General features: G+C 41.1%; 1 protein-coding gene across 4 annotated transcripts in view; it reads left to right on the forward strand.

Annotated features, from left to right (window-relative positions):
• Positions 1-2302: 2302 nt before the first annotated feature.
• Positions 2303-21874, forward strand: part of FBXL2 (F-box and leucine rich repeat protein 2) — a 92926-nt gene continuing 73354 nt past the window's right edge. For all 4 annotated transcript variants that reach the window (XR_005021775.1, XR_005021776.1, XM_036868235.1 and 1 more), the window contains exons 1-2: positions 2303-2382; positions 19582-19643. Coding sequence is in view for 2 of the 4 variants with exons in the window: in XM_036868235.1 (XP_036724130.1) it covers positions 2380-2382; positions 19582-19643 (65 nt within the window). In the remaining 2 variants the exon portion in view is untranslated. The remainder of the gene's footprint in view (positions 2383-19581; positions 19644-21874) is intronic.

The raw sequence follows: 21874 nt of genomic DNA on the forward strand, positions 1-21874 counted from the left end.
AATGGGTATGTTAACTGAATTGTCATTATTTCACAATGTATACATATATCAAATCATCACGTTGTACACCTTAAATATGTACAATTTTAAATTGTCAATTATACCTCAGTAAAGCTGGGGAAAAAAGAATAAATGGATTCAAAGTGAAAAGTTCCATGGAGGGATATATCATATTGATACAAAGACAAATTATCAAGATTAATTAAAGTTGAGAGTATGTATGAGCAACAACATAGCTTTAAAAAAAACACAGCTTGGGCTTCCATGGTGGCGCAGTGGTTAAGAATCCACCTGCCAGTGCAGGGGACCTGGGTTCGAGCCCTGGTCTGGGAAGATCCCACATGCCGCGGAGCAACTAGGCCCGTGAGCCACAATTACTGAGCCTGCGCGTCTGGAGCCTATGCTCCGCAACAAGAGAGGCCGCGATAGTGAGAGGCCCGTGCACCGCTATGAAGAGTGGCCCCCGCTTGCCGCAACTAGAGAAAGCCCTCGCACAGAAACGAAGACCCAACACAGCCATAAATAAAATAAATAAATTAAAAAAAAAAAAAAAAAAGAATCCACCTGCCAGTGCAGGGGACCTGGGTTCGAGCCCTGGTCTGGGAAGATCCCACATGCCGCGGAGCAACTAAGCCCATGCGTCACAACTACTGAGCCTGCACTCTAGAGCCTGCAAGCCACAACTACTGAGCCCGCGTGCCACAACTACGGAAGTCCGCGTGCCTAGAGCCGGTGCTCTGCAACAAGAGAAACCACCACAATGAGAAGCCCGTGCACTGCAACGAAGAGTAGCCCCCACTCGCCGCAACTAGAGAAAGCCCACGTGCAGCAACAAAGGCCCAACTCAGCCTAAAATAAATAAATTTATAAAAACAAAACAAAACAAAAAACCACACAGCTTTATTGAAATATAACTCACATACTATGCATTTCACACAAACTGTACAACACAGTGGTTTTTAGTATATTCACAGATGTGTGCAACCATCACCACAGTCGACTTTAGAACACTTTCATCACCTCAAAAAGAAACCTCATACCCTTTAGTTATTATCTCTTCCTCCACCACTCCTCCCCCAGCTGTGAACAACCAGTAATCTACCTTCCATCACTACAAATTCTCTTCCTCTTCACAGGGCTTTCTGGTGTTGATTGTTGAGGGCTACAGTTGTCCATTTGTTTAGGGAGAGTAAGAAACTTGGATCAAAAGTCTTATTGGGGCTATATTTAAGTGTGGGATGTCTATTAGACATTCAAGGGGAGATGTCAGATCTGCTGTTGAGTATGTCTCTTCATAGACTTAATGGGCTGGATTTGAGGATATCTAAAGTTCCTGTCAGCCATATTAAAAACATCCAACACGTTGCTGAATGATTTAATAAATTAGAGTGTATACATACAATGCTATGACATGAATTGGCACGCAAGGATAATTTTTAAATTGAAAAAAGTAGATAATAAAAGTGCGTATGGTTTGCTTCCATTTCCAAGAATACAACGTATTATAATAATGTACATTTTGTTGCGGGCTTGGAAGCAGATAGACTAAAATATAAGCAGTGGTTATATCAGGTGCTGAGATTTGGTGTGGTTTTATTCTTTGTAATTCGTTATTGTTTAAAATGTCTCCAGGACTTCCCTGGTGGCACACAGGTTAAGAATCCGCCTGCTAATGCAGGGGACACAGGTTCAAGCCCTGGTCCGGGAAGATCCCACATGCCGCGGAGCAACTAAGCCCGTGTGCCACAACTACTGAGCCGGCGCTCTAGAGCCCGCGAGCCACAACTACTGAGCCCGCGTGCCACAACTACTGAAGCCTGTGCACCTAGAGCCAGTGCTCCACAACGAGAGAAGCCACCGCACCGAGAAGCCTGCGCACCACAACAAAGAGTAGCCCCGGCTCACCGCAACTAGAGAAAGCCCACGTGCAGCAACGAAGACCCAACGCAGCCAAAAATAAATAAATAAATAAATTTAAATAGATAAATAAAATGTCTCAAATAATCATGTGTTACGTGTGTAATCAAGGTAACTTAAATAAGGTTTCTTAAATAAGGTAAGTCCATAAAGGTCTTTCCCAGCAGGTCAGTCTAAGGCTGGGTCATCTGTCAGGTGAAGGATGTCAAGGTGATCAGGGTGATGAGGGACAGATGCAGAGGCGGAAAGCCAAAGAGGCCCCGCCCAAGAGCCGAGTCGTGGGGGGCGGGGGGCGGTCCAAAGGGCACCGCCCCTGCGCGTCATGTGCTGTCCGCCAGCCAATGGCCGCCTCTGAGCCCACCTAGGGGACGGGGCGGGGCGCCCAGTTGGCGTCACCAGGACAACGGGCGTTGCCGGCGCCGTGTGACTCTGGGCTGTGGGCGCGCTTGTGGCTCTTCGGCCATGGTGAGTTTGGGGCCCTCGCAGCCCGGCCGCCTGGCCCTTCCCCGCCCGGGTTGGGTCGCAGGGCAGCCGCCTTCTGGGCTGGGGCGGGCGGCGCCGGGGTCGCAGAGAGGCCGGGCCGCGGCCTGCGGGGCTGCCGGGCAGGGCAGGACTGGGCGGACCCGCGGGAGGGGGACCCCTTGGAGAGCCGGAGCGCCCGCCCGCTGCCCAGGACCGCGTTCTCACCTTTGAGTGCCTGGCTGGGACCCCCAACCGGCCGGTCGCCGGACAGCGTGACGCTGTTTGGCCCCGGCGAGCCTAGGAAGCCACTCAGAGAGGGTGTGGTTAGAAAAAAATAAAAAAGGATATGTATGAATATCATATGCCATATATATTCATATCAACGGTATATTGCAGTCTACGTTCTTCTTGTCTTGTGTCTATGCAGTTATGTTAGTAACATACAAATAGGTATTTCTTTGAAATTCATCATTCTGACAGGTTTTTTAGCATGTGGAAATTTAAATTTGTAATTTTGGAGATTCCTCCCTCCTTTTTAAAAATGGGGACATTAAGCTGGAGTTTTTTCGTGCGTGCAGCACCCTCACTCAGGGATTCAATTCATAATTAGTGCGTGGTAAACGTCTTAAATCATTACCTTTATTCAATAAACTTGAGAGTGAATGGACATTCCCACCTGGTCCCCATTAAGCACGTTTTTTTAAAACCTAATCTGAAGACTCAGCTCAGGTATTGGCTTGAATAGGCAGAATTCAGGGAATTGCCAACCAGATGTGTGAATTCTCCAGAAGCCTCCAAAGGGTGTGAAAGAAGAGAGGGGCTGGATTCTCTGCTTGGGGACACACCTTTGGTATAGAATATTTGAGAGGGAGCGGGGGTGGAGAATAAGAAAATGCCTAGTTTGAGAAACAGTTTCTGTAACTGTTCGTAATTTCGTGTAGATTTGCTCCTTATCTGCAGGGGTTAGTGGAAGAGCTAATAAGCTGAGGATGCAGGGTGCTCCCCAAGTGGCAGTCAGCCTTCTGGAGAGAGAAACTGCTCATTGGCATCCTGGCTAGCTCTGTGTTTTCTTAATAATTAAGATAGTAAGGGAATGTGGATGATCTGTATCTCATTGACTCTGGAAAAACAACTGCCAGGTGTGTGGCCTGTTGATAGCAGGAAAAAAAAATCACCTACAAATTAACAGCAGTGCCTTCTTTATTTCGTGTATGTTTCTTTCAAATTCTGAATTGCTTTAAGTGAAAATTAATGGAGCCAGCAAGAGTTTCAGGAAATGAATATTACAAAAATCTAAGTGTTTTAAATGTTGCAGTGCCTTGCTTTTACATGTTATCTGTGTGAAAAGCCCTTATGATTATAGGAAGGAGAAAAAGAATATTCAGGAGTTACATATTCACAGCTTTCTCTCTGAAGTCTCATATTCCTCCTGTTGTCCATTTTCCTTTTCTTCTCCTTTGTCTACCCCTTCCATCCTGACCCACAGTCCACCTTGATTCACTATTGTAAATTTTAGAGTTTTATTTACTCTAAAATAAAAGCATTTTATTGTACTTATGTACTAGTGGTTGCTTTGCTAAACTTAGAAATGCTTTGCTTTTTGTATATCTTTAAGCATTAAGAATTCAGTTCATGGAAGGGATTTAATTGGGTGGTAAGGTGATGCCTGGGCTCCAGGGGAAAAGGGGAATGGTTGGTATAGCAGCGGGGATGAGGAGGCTGCTTCTGTAACCCCAAACTGTATTCGAGATCATAACATAACCCTTCATTAAGTGCTTGAATATAAACATACAGCTTTAGCATTTGATATTTATGACTTTGCACATGAATTTTGGAACTCAGCTTAGCTATTTCTCAATGAAAATTTCTTCAGTTAAGCCACTTGTTTCTATTGCCTCTAAATAATAATGAGAGCTGATATTTACTGTGTACATTTTATGTGTGAGACATTTTTATAAGCACCTTACGTGTCTTAATTAACCATCACAACCACCTTATGAGGAGAATACCTTTTCCCCATTTTAGAGATGAGGAAATTGAGGCACAGAGAGGTAAGTAACTTGCCCCAGTCACCCAGCCAGATTTCAAAACCAGGCATCTTGTCTCAGAACCTGCTTATGGGACTTCCCTGGTGGCGCAGTGGTTAAGAATCCACCTGCTAGTGAAGGGGACACGAGTTCGAGCCCTGGTCTGGGAAGATCCCACATGCTGCGGAGCAACTAAGCCCGTGTGCCACAGCTACTGAGCCTGCGCTCTAGAGCCCGTGAGCCACAACTACTGAGCCCGCGTGCCACAACTACTGAAGTCCGTGCGCCTAGAGCCAGTGCTCCACAACCAGAGAAGCCACTGCAATGAGAAGCCCACGCACCACAACGAAGAGTAGCCACCGCTCGACACAACTAGAGAAAGCCTGTGCGCGGCAGCAAAGACCCAATGCAGCCATAAATAAGTAAATTAATTAATTAAAAAACAACCTGCTTATGGTTTTGGATTATAATGTATAGAGTATCATTATATGTTCCTCAATATGTATGCTATTTATATGTTAGGAAATTAGTTTTCTCTCTTACTTGGATTTTAATGTTTTGAGCACTTATGTATACAAACACTTACTTGTATTTTGTTGTTCTTTGCGCTGGACTGGATGCTGTAGAACAGAGTAGGCACTCCTAACCTTTTCTCCTCTCCTCTTTCACACGGATGAGATGAAGAGGCATCAGTGAAGACAGATATTGGATTAGGGTTCATACTCATGGCTGTAATAGCATTTAAAGTTTCTTCTGTCATTTCAGTTTGTGCTCAGGAATTGGCACCTGCTTTTGTGAATCACAAAGAGCAGCTTTTTTTTTTTTTTTTTTTAAATTTTATTGAAGTACAGTTGATTTGCAGTGTGGTGCCAATCTCTGCTGTACAGCAAAGTGACTCAGTTATACACATACAGACATTCTTTTTTTAAAATATTCTTTTCTATTATGATTTATCCCAGGAGATTGGATATAGTTCCCTGTGCTATACAGTAGAACCTTGTTGTTTATCCATTCTATATATAATAGTTTGCATCTGCTAACCCCAAACTCCCACTCCATCCCTCCTCTAACCCCCTCCCCCTTGGCAGCTACAAGTCTGTTCTCTATGTCTGTGAGTCTGTTTCTGTTTCATAGGTAGGTTCACTTGTGTCATATTGTAGATTCCACATATAAATGATATCATATGGTATTTGTCTTTCTCTTTCTGACTTACTTCACTTAGCATGATAATCTCTGGTTGTATCCATGTTGCTGCAAATGGCATTATTTCATTCTTTTTTATGGCTGAGTAGTAGTTCATTATATATATGTACCACATCTTCTTTATCCATTCATCCGTCAGTGGACATTTAGGTTGTTTCCATGTCTTGGCTATTGTGAGTAGTGCTGCTATGAACATAGGGGTGCGTGTATCTTTTTGAATTATAGTTTTCTCTGGGTATATGCCCAGGAGTGGGATTGCTGGATCATATGGTAATTCGATTTTTAGTTTTCTGAGGACCCTCCATACTATTTTCCACAATGGCTGCACCAACTTACATTCCCACCGACAGTGTAGGAGGGTTCCCTTTTCTCCACAACCTCTCTAGCACGTGTTATTTGTAGACTTTTTAATGATGGCCATTCTGACCGGTGTGAGGTGGTACCTCACTGTAGTTTTGATTTGCATTTCTCTAATGATTAGTGATGTTGAGCATCTTTTCATGTGCCTACTGGCCATCTGTATGTCTTCTTTGGAGAAATGTCTATTAAGGCAGCAGTCCCCAACCTTTTTGGCACCAGGGACCGGTTTCATGGAAGACAATTTTTCCACTGGGGTGGAGGGGGAGGTGCTGGGATATGATGGTTCAGGCGGTAATGTGAGTGATGGGGAGCGGCATATGAAGCTTCGCTCACTTGCCTGCTGCTCACCTTCTACTGTGTGGCCCTGTTCCTAACAGGCCACGGACCAGTAGTGGTCCACAGCCCGGGGGTTGGGGACCCCTGTATTAAGGTTTTCTGCCCATTTTTCTTTTTTTAAAAAAGATTTTTTTGATGTGGACCATTTTTAAAAGTCTTTATTGAATTTGTTACAGTATTGCTTCTGTTTTATGTTTTGGTTTTTTGCCCACGAGGCATGTGGGAATCTTAGCTCCCTGACCAGGGATCAAATCTGCATCCCCTGCATTGGAAGGTGAAGTCTCAACCGCTGGACTGCCAGGGAAGTCCCCTTCTGCCCATTTTTCGATTGGGTTGTTTGTTTTTTTGTTGTTGAGTTGTATGAGCTGTTTGTATATTTTGGAGATTAAGCCCTTGTTGGTCTCATCATTTGCAAATATTTTCTCCCATTCCGTAGGTTGTCTTTTCTTTCTTTTTTTTTTTTTTTCCCCTATGGTTTCCTTTGCTGTGTAAAAGCTTGTAAGTTTGATTAGGTCCCATTTGTTTATTTTTGTTTTTATTTCTATTGCCTTGGGAGACTGACCTAAGAAAACATTGGTGTGATTTATAAGACCAGCTTTTAATGTAAAGCCATTTAGAATTGGGGGATGAAACTATTTTTAAAAGTAAAATTTTATTTTCTGAGATTTTTCCTAATAAAAAATTTCACATTTATTTTAGTTGTATATGCTAAAACTGTTACAAAAAGACATCAAATAACTATTTAAACTTTAATTCATATGGATTAAAATATACGTTGGGATACCTCTTGTCATCAGGTTTTTGTTATTGCTTACCACTTTAGCTCGTAAGGCAGATTTATTTTTTGTAAATAATAAAATAACGTATCATACAGTTTTCCCATTTTAATTCATTTTATTTGGATTTTCTCCCTGTTTTGGCCTTTCCTTTCTGTATTTGCCTGTGGTTAGGACTTCTCAGAGGTGTTGAGAAGCACAATAAAATATATTTTATTTTACAGGCAGTTTTGGTCTCTTTGCCATCACATGGTATAGTTAAGAGGGATTATATAATGAGATCTATGTTAATAGATATGACAAGACATTTCTCTATGTATTAATTTTTCTATTCTTGTCAAAATTGGTCTCGCTTTTGGCTGCACTAGGGTGGGGGACACATAATTTTTAGTAATTGTAACAATAACTCGCTTTCATGGAACCGTTCCACTGTGCCCAGTTTTAGGCTGATCGCTTCACGTTTATCTCATTTAACCCTTCTAACATCGCTATGAGATTGACATCATTGTACCCACTTAACAGGCCTAGTTGATTAGGCAGTTTGCCCAAGGTCACATAGTTGGTGAGTGGCAGAGCCAGGATTTGAACTCAACTAGTCTGTCTCCAAAGTCTGGCATCTTGACCATAGCACCATGGCTTCTTCCCAAACTAAAGATTGTGCCCAGTGCCTGGCATGAACATACTACACCAAGAATAAGAGTCTTGGTGTCTTGTCAGCTGAGCCAGCAAGCTCTTTTTCTTTTATGACAGACTCTCTATTAAGATGTTGTGTAATGACATCCTGAAGGATTTACTTGGCTTTTTTTTTTTTTTATATAACAGTGCAGACCACCAAAGCTCAGATATGGGCAGCCATGGGTTGGGCTACACTTTTACTTCTGCCTTCCCTGCCTCATTTTGTGTCTCACCTCTACCCTGTGTAGTGTCCACCTCAGCCACTGCCACTTCCAGCACTGGGGTGGTTGGAGCAGAGGGGTCTAGGGAAGCAGAACAGGGCAGTCATTGGGAAAGTTTTTGTGGGGTCACACTCATGGTTCAAACCCAGCTTTTCCAGTTCTCAATACTGCCCGTGTAATTGTGTCTTTCTATTAAATTTTCTGTCTCATGGTTTTCTGTCCATCAAATATTTGTGTGTCCCACTGTGTGCCAGTCACTGTTTTAGGCAGTGGGTATCCAGTAGTGAATGAAACAGGGAAGCCTCTGCCCTCATGGAGTTTATGTTCTAGCAGTGGGAAGACAGACAATAAACATACAGATAAGGTGGTGAAGAGTGCTTTGGAGAAAAAGCTGAATAAGAGAAAGGAAGTTTTGCAGGATGGGTGAGAAGTGGGAGGACTTGCTTTTTATGTAGGTGGAAGGGAAGACCTCTCTGATAAGGTGACATCTGAGCAGAGGATATATCATGGGAATGCCTAGAGAAAGACCATTTCAGGAAAGGACACAAGTGTAAATGTCCTGGGGCACTGTCTGGTGTGTTGGAGAAACAGCAAGGAAAACAGTGAGGCTGGAGTGGAGTAAGACAGGAGCATGGCAAGAGGGAAGACCAAGGTAGTCAGTGAGACCAGATCGCCTAGGACTTATAAGCCATTTAAAGGAGTTTGCCTTTCCCTTTGAGGGAAGGGGAAATGATTGGTAAAGTTTAAGAAGAATGACAGAATATGACTTATATTTTATAAAAGGACCATTCCATCTGCTATGTGGAAATTACATGTGGGGTAGGAGGGAGGGGAGAAAGGACAAGAGCAGAGGAGACCAGAGAGGACATTATTGGTGCAGTCATCCATAGAATTGGCTGTGGAATAGAAAAGAAAAGGAAGTCAAGGATGGTTCAGTGATTTGAGCCTGAGCAATAGGAACAGGTTGTCATTTGCTGAGATGAAGACTATGGGAGGAGTAAATTTAGCGTAGGGATGAAGAAAGGAGTTGGTTTTGGACTTGATAAATTTGTGACCCTTATTAGACATCTAAAATTGAAAGGCACCTGAAGACACACAATTATGTTTTCAGAAACAGTGGGATATTTTAAAAACACAAACTTAATTGAATCTTGAAATAATTAGATTTGGAAGAGACTTTTGAGTTTCTCTAGTACAATCCTTTCATTTTACAAATTAGAAATACTGAGAGGTTAAATGCCTTCCCCAGAGTCAAATAGCCTTTACTACCTGTTGTGCAGGACAAAGAACCCTAGACTTGGAGTCAGGAGATACAAGTTTATACTGTAGTTTTTCTGAGTTTTTTTTTTTTTTTTTGGTGGTTTTTTTGTTTTTAGTGCTAAACCTTGGGCAAGTCATTTATCTGCTCCAAGTCTGTTTTTCTTCCATCAGAATGGGTAATAAAGACTTCCACTTTCTGTTAGGACTTGGAAAGTTGCAAAAATTAGACATTGCTGTTTCTACCCTAACAATGGGAAAAGATAGAGAAGCTAGAAAATCACAGTTCTTTAAAAACCCTCTAGAGAGCTGAGGAAACAAAGAAATCTAAATGAATTAAAATCCTGGATGTAATGTGCCCTTCCCAGAAAAAAGGAGACACACAGGTAACTTTCATCTGTGGTGGGGACAGCAGGAGGAAGAAGACTCTGCTACAGACAGCTTGGAGAAATCAGCCAAACTTTTACTGCATGGGGGCTGGAGTGACATTTGGAGCCCTGAGGAGCCCCAGCCGCAGAGCTAGGCTGCACCTACCTCTCTTTCGCATGGGCCTTCACTGAGTACATGGATGTAGACGTGTGCTGGAGGCTGGGGCCAAGGGAAGAGAGCCCAGAACATCCTTGAGGTGCGCGGAGCCCGCTGAAGGCTTGGGGCAGGGCAGGAGAGTCAGCAGAAACCTCTCTGAGGCACTAGGGGCTTTCACCAAGTGTCAGGCAGGGCCACAACGGATGGGGCCCGCGGGAGAGCTGAGAAATGTCCTTCTATGGCTCTCCAGGTTTTCAATCAGGACAAGCCAAAAGGCTTTCAGACGGTGGAGTTAGAGTAACAGGGCAGAGAGAGAGCTTCTTAAGGAAGGGACAGTAGAGGGTGCCTCTGCAGAGCAAAGTACTCCCCAGCTGGCAGCCAGAATGTAAAACAGAGAGTGCTCTCACGTATCAGAAAGCTAGCAGCCTGGCTGTACAGCTCAAAGAGATCTGTGAAGTTTTACTAGTGCTCAGATCCCAACTTCTCCTGAAGGTGAGGTTCTGATCTCACCCTAAAAATATTTTAAAACATTCTTGAACTGAATCTGACTAATGCTACAACAAATCTGAAACCCAGGTCAACTAGAGATTAAAAGGATTCAATACCCGCCCCCCGCCCCCCGCCCCGCTCCCCAGCAACCTAATTGAAGGAGGAACTGCCCTATATGGAGGTAAATTACTTTTAAAAAATTCAGGTGTAATTGACATATAACATATTAGTTTAAGCTGTACAACAGAATGATTTGATATTTGTATATATTGCACAATGATCACCACAATAAGTCTAGTTAACATCTGTCACCATACATAGATTATTTTTTTTCTTGTGAGGAGAATTTTTAAGATTTACTCTTCTAGCACTTTCAAATATGCCATACAGTATTAATAACTATAGTTACCATGCTGTATATTATATCCCCATGACTTATTCATGTTATAACTGGAAGTTTGTACCTTTTGACCCCCTTCACCCATTTTGCCCACCCTCCCATTCCCCACCTCTGGAACCATAAATCTGTATATATATGAGCTCATTTTTTTTTATGATTATACATATAAGATCATTTGTCTTTCAAAGTATTTGTCTTTCATTGTGTGACTTATCTCACTTAGCATAATGCCCTCAAAGTCCATCCATGTTGTTGCAAGTGTGAAAATTTTCCTTCTTTTTTATGGTTGAATAATATTCCATTGTATATATCTACCATATTTTCTTTATCCATTCATTTATCGATAGACATTTCAGTTGTTTCCGTATCTTGGCTATTGTACATAATGCTTCAGTGAACATAGGCGTGCCTATATCTTTTGAAACAATGTTTTTGTTTTCTTCAGAAAAATACCCTGAAGTGGAATTCCTGGATCGTATGGTAGTTCTATTTTTTAATTTGTTGAGGAACCTCCATACTGTTTTCCACAGTGGTTGCATCAATTTACATTCCTACCAACAGTGCATAAGGGTTCCCTTTTTTCCACATTCTCACCAACACTTGTTATTTGTTGTCTTTTTGGTAATAGCCATTCTGACAGGTGTGAGGTGGTATCTCATTGTGGTTTTGATTTGTATTTCCCTGATGATTAGTGATGTTGAGCACCTATTCATGTACTTGTTGGCCATCTGTATGTCTTTGGAAAGATATCTCCTTAGATCCTTTCCCCATCTTTTAATTGGATTTCTTGTTGGATATTAACTTCTTATCAAATATATGATTTGCAAAATCATTCAGTAGGTTATATTTTCATTTTGTTGATGGTTTGCTTTGCTGAGCAGAAGCTTTTTAGTTTGATGTAGTCCAACGTGTTTATTTTTGCTTTTGTTGCCTTTTCTTTTGGTGTCAAGTCCAAAAAATCATCTCCATAACTTATGTCAAGGAGCTTACAGCCTGTTTTTTTCTAGGAGTGTTACGTTTTCAGATCTTACATTGAAAGCCTGTCATCCATTCTAAGTTAATTTTTGTGTATGGTATAAGACAGGGATCCAGTTTCATTCTCTTGCATGTGGCTGTCCAGTTTTCCCAGCACCATTTATTGAAGAGACTGTCTTTTCTCCATTGTATATTCTTTCTTCCTTTGTCATAAGTTAATTAACTATAAGTGTGTGGGTTTACTTCTGGGCTGTCTATTCTGTTCCATTGATCTGTGTGTCTGTTTTCCTACTAGTACCATACTTTTTGATTACTGTAGCTTTGTAGTATAGTCTGAAGTCAGGGAGCATGATTCCTCCAGCTCTGTTCTTCTTTCCCAAGATGGTTTTAGTTATTCGATGACTTTTGTGTTTCCATACAGATTTTGAGATTATTTGTTCTAGTTCTATGAAGAGTGCCCTGGGTATATTTTGATAGGGATTGCATTGAATCTGTAGATTGCCTTGGGTAGTATGGTCACTTTAACAATATTAATTTTTCCAATACAAGAATACAAGGTATATCTTTTCATCTGTTTGTGTCATCTTCATTTTCTTCACCTTATAGTTTTATAGTCTTTTAATGTCTTACAGTTTTCCGAATACAGGTCTTTTACCTCCTTAGGTAGGTTTATTTGTAGTTATTTTATTCTTTTTGATGAGATGGTAAATGGGATTGTTTCCTTATTTTTTTTTTTTTTTTAAGATTTAATTTGGGCTTCCCTGGTGGCACAGTGGTTGAGAATCTGCCTGCCAATGCAGGGGACACGGGTTCGAGCCCTGGTCTGGGAAGATCCCACATGCCGTGGAGCAACTAGGCCCGTGAGCCACAACTACTGAGCCTGCGCGTCTGGAGCCTGTGCTCCGCAACAAGAGAGGCCACGATGGTGAGAGGCCCGCGCACCACGATGAATTTTGTTTATTTTTGGCTGCATTGGGTGTTCGTTGCGTGTGGGCTTTCTCTAGTTGTGGCGAGCGGGGGCTACTCTTTGTTGCGGTGCGTGGGTTTCTTGTTGCAGTGGCTTCTCTTGTTGCGGAGCACAGGCTCTAGGCATGCGGACTTCAGTAGTTGCAGCATGCAGGCTCAGTAGTTGTGGCATGCAGGCTCTAGAGCGCAGGCTCAGTAGTTGTGGTGCATGGGCTTAGTTGCTCCGTGGCATGTGGGATCTTCCTGTACCAGGGATTGAACCCGTGTCCCGTGCACTGACAGGTGGATTCCTATCCACTGCCCCACCAAGGAAGTCCCTGTTTCTGTATCTTACAGTTCGTTGTCAATGCATAGAAATGCAACAGATTTCTGTATATCAATTTTGTATCCTGCAACTTTACCAGATTCATTAATAAGCTGTGGTAGTTTCTGGTGGCATCTTTAGGATTTTCTACACTTCGTATCACGCAAACAGTGACAGTTTTACTTCTTCCTTTCCAAATTTGGATTTATTTCTTTTTCTTGTCTGATTGCTGTGGCTAGGACTTCCAGTACTCTGTTGAATAAAAGAGGTGAGAGTGGGCATGTAATTAACCCACCTAAATGCTTTCAGCTTCTCACCATTGAGTATGATGTTAGCTGTGGGTTTGTCATATATGGCCTTTAGTATGTTGATGTATGTTTCCTCTAGGCCCACTTTCTAGAGAGTTTTTATCATAAATCAATGTTGAATATTGTCAAAAGCTTTTTCTGCATCTGTTGAAATAATCATATGGTTTTTATTCTTCAGTCTGTTAACGTGGTGTAGCACATTGATTTTGCAGATACTGAAAAATTCTTGCATCGCTGGGATAAATCCCACTTGATTATGGCATATGATTCTTTTAATGTTTTGTGGGAATCAATTTGCTAATATTGTGTTGAGGATTTTTGCATCTTGTTTATCAGTGATATTGGCCTGTAATTTTCTTTTTTTGTGATATCCTTGGTTTTGGTATCATGGTGATGCTGGCCTCACAGAATGAATTTAGAAGTGTTCCTTCCTCTGCAGTTCCTTTTTTTTGGGAGGGAGAATAGTTTGAGAAGGATAGGTGTTAACTCTTCTTTAAATGTTTAGTAGAATTCACCTGTGAAGCCACCTGATCCTGGACTTTTCTTTGTTGGGAGTTTTTAAATTACTGATTCAATTTCATTACTGGTAATTGGTCTGTTCTTATTTTCTATTTCTTCCTGGTTCAATCTTGGGAGATTGTACATTTCTAAGAATTTGTCCATTTCTTCTAAGCTGTCCATTTTATTGGCATATCGTTGTTTGATCACTGTTGTCTTATGATCCTTTGTATTTCTGTGGTGTCACTTGTAACTTCTTTTTCATCTCTGATTTTATTGGGTTTTCTTGATAAATTTGGCTAAAGGTTTATTGATTTTATCTTTGCAAAGAACCAACTTTTAGTTTCATTGATCTTTTCTATTTTTTTAGTCTCTATTTCATTTATTTCTGCTCTGATCTTTATGATTTCTTTCCTTCTACTAACTTTGGGTTTTGTTTGTTCTTTCTCTAGTTCCTTTAGGTGTAAGTTTAGGTTGTTTGAGATTTTTCTTGTTTCCTGAGGTAAACTTGTATTGCTGTAAACTTCCCTCTTAGAACTGTTTTTTCTGCATCCCATTGGTTTTGGATCATCGTGTTTTCATTTTCATTTGTCTTTAGGTATTTTTGATTTCCTCTTTGATTTCTTTAATGATCCATTGGTGGTTTAGTAGCATATTGTTTAGTCTCCATGTGTTTGTGTTTTTTGCATTTTTTTTCCTTGTAGTTGATTTCTAGTCTCATAGCGTTGTGGTTGGAAAAGATACTTGATACTATTTCAGTTTTCTTAAATTTACTGAGGCTTGTTTTGAAGCCTAACATGTGATCTATCCTGGAGAATGTTCCATGTGCACTTGAAAAGAATGTGTATTCTGCTGCTTCTGGATGGAATGCTCTTTATGTATCAGTTAAGTCCATCTCGTCTAATGTGTCATTTCAGGCCAGTGTTTCCTTATTGATTTTCTGTCTAGATGATCTGTTCATTGATGTAAGTGGGGTGTTAAATTCCTCTACTATTATGTTACTGTTGATTTCTCCTTTTATGCCCGTTAATATTTGCCTTATATATTGAGGTGCTCCTGTGTTGGGTGCATATATATTTACAATTGTTCTGTCTTCTTCTTGGATTGATCCCTTGATCATTATGTAGTGTGCTTCTTTGTAACAGCCTTTATTTTAAAGTATGTTTTGTCTGATAAAAGTATTGCTATTCTGGCTTTTTTTTGATTTCCATTTGCATGGAATACCTTTTCCATCCCCTCACTTTCAGTCTTTTGTGTCTTTAGATCTGAAGTGAGTCTCTTGTAGGCAGCATATATATGGGTCTTGTTTTTGTATCCATTGAGCCACGCTATGTCTTTTGATTGGAACATATAGTCTGTTTACAGTTAAGGTAATTATTGATATGTATGTTCTTGTTGCCATTTTCTTAATTGTTTTGTTTTGTCTTCTTCTTTTGTTCTTCTCTTGTGAGTTGACTATTTTTAGTGTTATATTTGGATTCCTTTTTCTTTTTTTGTGTGTGTATCTATTTTTGATTTTTGGTTTGTGGTTACCATGAGATTTTTATATAGCAATCTATATATATGTGATTAAGTTGCTAATCTCTTACTTTCAAATGTGTTTTAACAACCTTGTCTTTGTACTCTTCTCCCCTCACGATTACTGTTTTTATATCATATCTTTTATCTAATTGTTTCATGTATCCCTTAACTGCTTAAGTGATTTTGATATAGGTGATTTTACTACCTTTGTCTTTTAACCTTCCTACTCACTTTATGCGTGGATGATTCCCTACCTTTAGTGTGTGTTTGCCTTTACTGATGAGCTTTTTCATTTCATAATTTTCATGTTTCTCGTCGTGGCCTTTTCTTTTTTCACCTGGAGAAGTTCCTTTAATACTTGTTGTAAAGCTGATTTGATGGTGCTGAACTCTTTTAGCTTTTGCTTGTTTGTAAAGTTTTTGATCTTTCTGTCAAATCTGAATGAGAGGCTTGCTGGGTAGAGTATTTCTTGGTTGTAGGTTGCAGGTTCTTCCCTTTCATCATTTAAAATATATCATGCCACTCCCTTCTGGCCTGCAGGGTTTCTGCTGAAAAATCAGCTGATAGGCTTATGGGAGTTCCCTTGGATGTTATTTGTTGCTTTTACCTTGCTGCTTTTAAGATTCTCACTTTATCTTTAATTTTTTGTCATTTTAATTACAATGTGTCTTGGTGTGTTACTCTTTGGGTTAATCCTGTATGGAACTCTCTGCCCTTCCTGGACTTGGATGACTGTTTCCTTTTCCAGGTTAGGGAAGTTTTCACCTGTTATTTCTTCAAATATGTTCTCAGCTCCTTTTTATCTCTCTTCTCCTTCTGGGACCCCTATACTGTGAATATTTGTACACTTGATATTGTCCCAAAGGGCTCTTAAACTGTCCTCATTTCTGTTTATTCTTTCTCCTTTTTTCTGTTAGGTGGCAGTGATTTCTACTACTCCATCTCTCAGCTTGCTGATCCATTTTTCTGTATCATTTAGTCTACTGTAGATTCCTTCTAGTATATTTTTCATTTCAGTTATTGTGTTCTTCATCTTTCTCTTTTTTTTTTTTTATGTTTTCTCTTTGTTAAAAACTTTTAACTTCTTACTCTGTGCATCCATTCTTGTCCTGAGTTCTTTGATCATCTTTATGATCATTACCCTGGACTCTTTCTTGGGTAGATTGCGTGTCTCCACTAAGTTCTTATTCTAGGGTTTTATCTTGTTCCTTCATTTAGAACATGTTTTTCTGTCACCTCATTTTGCCTAAGTTGCTGTTTGTATTTTTATGTATCTGGTGGGTTAATTACATTTCCTGACCTTGGAGAAGTATTCTTCTGTAGGAGATGTGCTATGCATCCTAGCAGTGCACTCCCCTATCATGGCCAAGCTATATGTTCTAGCAGTTCCCCCTATGAGGGCTGCATGCTTCCTTCTGTTGTGGCAGGCTGACTGTGTGGACAGTCTGGTAGGCTTGGTTGGCCCCTACTCCGGTTGGTTGCCAGGCCATGCTTTGGCCGTGCTTTGGGAAGCTGTTGGCTACTGGTTGGTGGAGCCTAGTCACGAGGCAGCTGACTGCAGTACCCCAGGGGGCCCTGGGGCTAGTCCTGGCTCACTGGTGGGTGGAATCAGGGTCCAGAAAACTTTGGGGCTGTTGCCCACCTACTGATGGGTGAAGCCAGGTCTTGGGATTAATGCCGGACTACCAGCAGTCACAGTTGGGTCCTGGAGTCCGGCTGTAGTGCCCAGGGATCACAGAGCTGGTGTCAGATAACTGGTGTGTGTGGGGGGTGGAGTGTTTCCTGACACAGTTGAGTATGGGGTCCAGGGTGTTGGGAAGCTTGTTTTGGCCTGCTAGTGGGAAGGGTTGAGGCCCAGCTGGTCCCAGGGTAGGGTCTGGCCTGCTGTGGGCAGGCTGGGTCTGCAGGCTGTGGGATTGTGGCTTTCTTACGTCTGGTGTCTGCCCCCTGGTGGGTGAGACTCGTCCAATGGCTAGAGCAGCTTTCTTGGAGGGCAGAGTTGGTGCCTGCACATTGGTGGGTGGAGCTGGGTCCTAGCCCTCCGGTGGGCAGGGCCATGTTCAGAGGCAGCTGTGGGCTCAGGAAGTTTTAGGCAGCCTGTCTGCTGATAGGTGGGGTTGTGTCCCCATCCAATTAGTTGCTTTGCCTGAGGCATCCCAGCACTGGTGCCTACAGGCCATTGGATGGGCCAGGTCTTGGTGCTAATGAGCTAGAGGGAGGGTTCCACAATGGTGCCTGGCAGCACCATTGTCCATGCAGTAGAAGGAGCTCCCAAGAATGGCTGCTGCCAGTGTCTGTGTCCCCAGGGTGAGCCACAGCTCCCCCCCGCCTCCCTCCAAGGAAACTCTCCTACACCAGTAGATAGGTCTGGCCCAGGCTCCTATCAAATTACTGCTTTTGCCCTGGGTTCTAGAACATGTCAGATTTTGTGTGCACCTTTTAAGAGCCAGGTCTCTGTTTCCCCCAGTCCTTTGAGCCTCCTGAAGTTAAACCCTGCTGACCTTCAAAGCCAAATGCTCTGGGGGCTTGTCTTCTTGGTGCTTGACTCCTGGGCTGCAGAGCCTGATGTGGGGCCTAGAACTCTCACTCCTGTGGGAGAACCTCTGCATTATAATGATTCTCCAGTTTGTGGGTTGCCCACCCCGTGGTATGGGACATGATTATATTGAGAGTCTGCCTCTCCTACCCATCTTGTTGTGGTTCCTCCTTTAATTGTAGAAGATCTTTTTCTGGTAGATTCTGGTCTTTTTCATTGATGGTTGTTCTGCAAATAGTTGTGATTTTGGTGTGCTCAGGAGAGGAGGTGAGCTCAGTGTCTTTCTACTCTGCTATCTTGGCCAGTCTCTCCTCCCTTTCTCTGTCAATTTTTTCTTTACAGAGAAAACATCTCTTAGTTTCATTGATCCTTGTAAATTAATTATTTTTTTACGCACAATATTTGTTGTGAAATAACAAATTATGAGACATGGAGAGAAACAAAGAAATGTGACCCATGGTCAGGAGAAGAGCTAAGAGAAACAGTCAGTGATGGTCCAGATGTTGAACAGTTGGAATGGATGAACAGTTAGAAAATTTTAGCAGGAAGATGGAAGACTATAAAAAGACCGAACAGGGAATGCTAGAAGTGAAAGTATGAATCAGACATTAAATATTCATTTGATGGGCCTAATAGCAGACTGGACATAGTTGGCAAACCCCAAGCAGAATAAGTACAAAGCTGAGGAACATTGCTAACTTTATGCTGTTAAATCTTCCAATTCATGAACATGGGATGTGTTTCAGTTTATTCAAGCCTTCTTTAATTTCTCACAACAGTGTTTAGTGTAAGTTTTCAATATATAATGTCAGGCACTTCTTTAGTTAAATGTATTCCTAAGTTTTTTTTTTTTTTTTTTGGCTGTGTTGGGTCTTTGTTGCTGCATGCAGGCTTTCACTAGTTGTGGTGTGCAGGCTTCTCATTGCAGTGGCTTCTCTTGTTGTGAAGCACAGGCTCTAGGCTCGTGGGCTTCGGTAGTTGTGGCACACGGGCTCAGTAGTTGCTGCATGCGGGCCCTAGAGCACACAGGCTTCAGTATTTGTGACGCGTGGGCTCAGTAGTTGCGGCGTGCAGGCTCTAGGGCGTGCGGGCTTCAATAGTTGTGGCGCGTGGGGCCAGTAGTTGCGGCTCTCGGGCTCTAGAGCACAGGTTCAGTAGATGTGGCTCACGGGCTTAGTTGCTCCACAGCATGTGGGATCTTTCAGGACCAGTGATCGAACCCATTGTCCCCTGTGTTGGCAGGCGGATTCTTAACCACTGCACCACCAGGGAAGTCCCCTAAGTATTTTTTTTTTTGCTGTTACAAATGAGATTGTTTTCTTAATTTCATTTTCAGGTTGTTCATTGGTAATATATGGAAATACAATTTATTTTTATATGAATATATTGTATATTTGTATATAGTATCTTGCAACCTGGCTGAATTCCTTTATTCTAATAGTTTTTTTGTGTCTCTTTTTTAGAATTTTCAATATACAAGATTATGTCATCTGTAAATAGAAGTTGTTTTATTTCTTCCTTTCCGTTCAGCATGCCTTTTATTTATTTTCCTTGCTAAACGCCTTGGCTAAAATCTGTAATATAATGTAGTGTAGATATGGCTGTGTGTTAACTCTTCTCTAAATGTTTGCTGTTTTTATTAAATGGTAATAGGGTATAAACTATTTTTATATCCATCAATGTCGAAGAATGGTGACTTCATGAAATTAGTATCATCATAATTGTAGGACAGTGATTGGGGCTGTTTTGGTCTACAAAACGTGTATCCTTTTTTTTTTTTTGATTGAGGAACATTTTATAATATCCCCTTTTTTTTTTCCTGTAGGTTTTCTCAAATAATGATGAAGGCCTTATTAACAAAAAGTTACCCAAAGAACTTCTTTTGAGGTAAGTGTAGATAAACTTTAAAGATTTCAGATATGATTCAGTCATCAAGTTCCAAGACAATCTTCTTTCTCACTATGAGTCCATAGCTTAGAAAAACAGACAGAATTAGCCTAACTGACTTTTTGTTTTTGTTTTATAGAATGCTGTTCAGCTTGTTGTTAAATTTTACTTGGTCTAATCCAGAATGTACTAAGTATGTACGTAGCATTGGTCTGGATTCTTTTTGTAATGTGGTAAGTATTGTAATAATCCTCAGTAGGTGCCACTGTTTGGGTATTAGTAGGTTATCTCAATGTAGTCGGTAACACGAGGAGAGATTATTAAGGTTGTGAGCTCCTGAAGTCATAGACATTTAGATGTTTTCTGATCAGTAATTACACTATATGTTCTTACTGAGCACTTAAAATGCTATCAGCCCAAATATTGATGTTTTTATTCACTTTATGAGAATTATGTGCTGATACTACTATAGAACAGGCTTTTTGTGCTTTATTTTTAGCATTACTGAATATACAGTTAATGGTATTTTGCTTGTCGTTTTGGGAAGTAAAGCTATCAACCAACATTTGTTGAACCTAAGGCACTGCAGTTTCCTTTAGTACTCTGCAAGCATCAGGCAAATCTTATTTAATTTTGGATGTTATATTTTAATTGTTAACCAACAATTAATACATGTATACATGGTAATCTTTGAGTGACATTTCCCAAACTCTTCATATCACTGATATTTCACAAAACAAAACAAAAAACCAGGTTTTGTGATCAAGTAAGTATGGGAAAAACTGGGTTAACAAAACCAGTTTCTTTACTACATGACCTCTCGGAGCTCTAATAGGCTAATGTGCATGGTGATGCTCCCAGATGAATAGTTGTGGCATTTCAGATTTACTGACCATGGAACGCTTTTAATATTCCTTGGAAAAGTTTTTGGGAAATGCTGATATATAGTGAGAGATTGAGCAGCTTACTCTGTTCCCTGGCTGTGCTAAATCTCATTTTAACATTTAGGGGATGAGTATGAATGTGTGTTTTGTTTACATGTTGGAGTCCATCACAGTGTTGCTCTATAAATGCCACGGATTGCTCACCTTTTCCACCTTGTATGTTAGACTTTTGTTTTTGAGTCAGGAATGGGGTGAAGGCTTAGGGTCTTTGTGGTGGTGATCACATTTTAGGGGCTTCAGGGTGGCATTTCATTAGTCATCAGGTGTTGTTTGACACTGTTGCCGTGAGCTCATTCTACTCAATAAAAAAGAAAATTAATTCATGGCAGGATCACATGAAAAATACAGCAGTTATGTTTTATTTCAACAAAATAAATATTTGTTTAGTTAAGAGAGAATATTCTTTGGCATTTTAGACCGTTTTAAAGTTAAGAAAGTGGTAACAAGGAAGGAATGATATGTTTATCACATAAACCCACAGGGTCTTAATCAAGCACCGTAAGCTGTTAGAACCAGTGTGGTTAGGGTGGGCTGGCTGTTACTATGCAGCGGTAGGCGATGCCATCCACAACAGACCACAGAGTGAGTGATGTTTCCCAGAATTGTGCAATGTTTCATTCTTGGTCTGAACATTTTTCTAGCACAGACATCAAACTGTAATGTGAATATGTCATTTTTACCCTGGGGACTCATAACCAGCTTCAGGCCGACCCACGTTAGTCATTTAACACTGGAGCGTGATTAAACTCCACCCTTCTCCTGAATACTGCTGCTATTTTTGACTCAAGGCTGCTAACTTAATATTTTTTCCCTTTTGGTAAGGTTAGCTTTTATACTGTACTCAGCCATGGTACTGTTTCTACCTACTGACCAAAAAGGGCCGGGTGGGGGGCGGGGCGGGTGTTGGAATTACGTCACTTTCCGTGCTAGTGTGATTTCTGAACTGCCGTTTTAGAAATATTAGTTCTTTTAAACATCCATGATGGACCCAGCTTTCAAAAATCCTGGAGTTATAGTTTTTGAATTATGCTAAGGCTCATACATAGATCATTTTTAAAAAAGAATTGTCAGTTGGGAGCAAATGTTCATAGATTTGCATTCCCACTTCTATTCTAATTTTGGAGTCTGTAAAGGGAATTTAAATTTTAAAGTACTGCTACAACAGGTCTTCTCTGACTCTTCAGTCTGAAAACTAACTCTAGCCAGATATTAACTTTTGTTGGTCTTTAAATCATTTCTGCCATTTTACTCTCAGACTTTCTATTCTCAGTAGCTCTCCCCTTTCCC

The sequence above is a fragment of the Balaenoptera musculus genome, chromosome 11 (assembly GCF_009873245.2).
Source record: "Balaenoptera musculus isolate JJ_BM4_2016_0621 chromosome 11, mBalMus1.pri.v3, whole genome shotgun sequence".
Taxonomy (NCBI): Eukaryota; Metazoa; Chordata; class Mammalia; order Artiodactyla; family Balaenopteridae; genus Balaenoptera; species Balaenoptera musculus.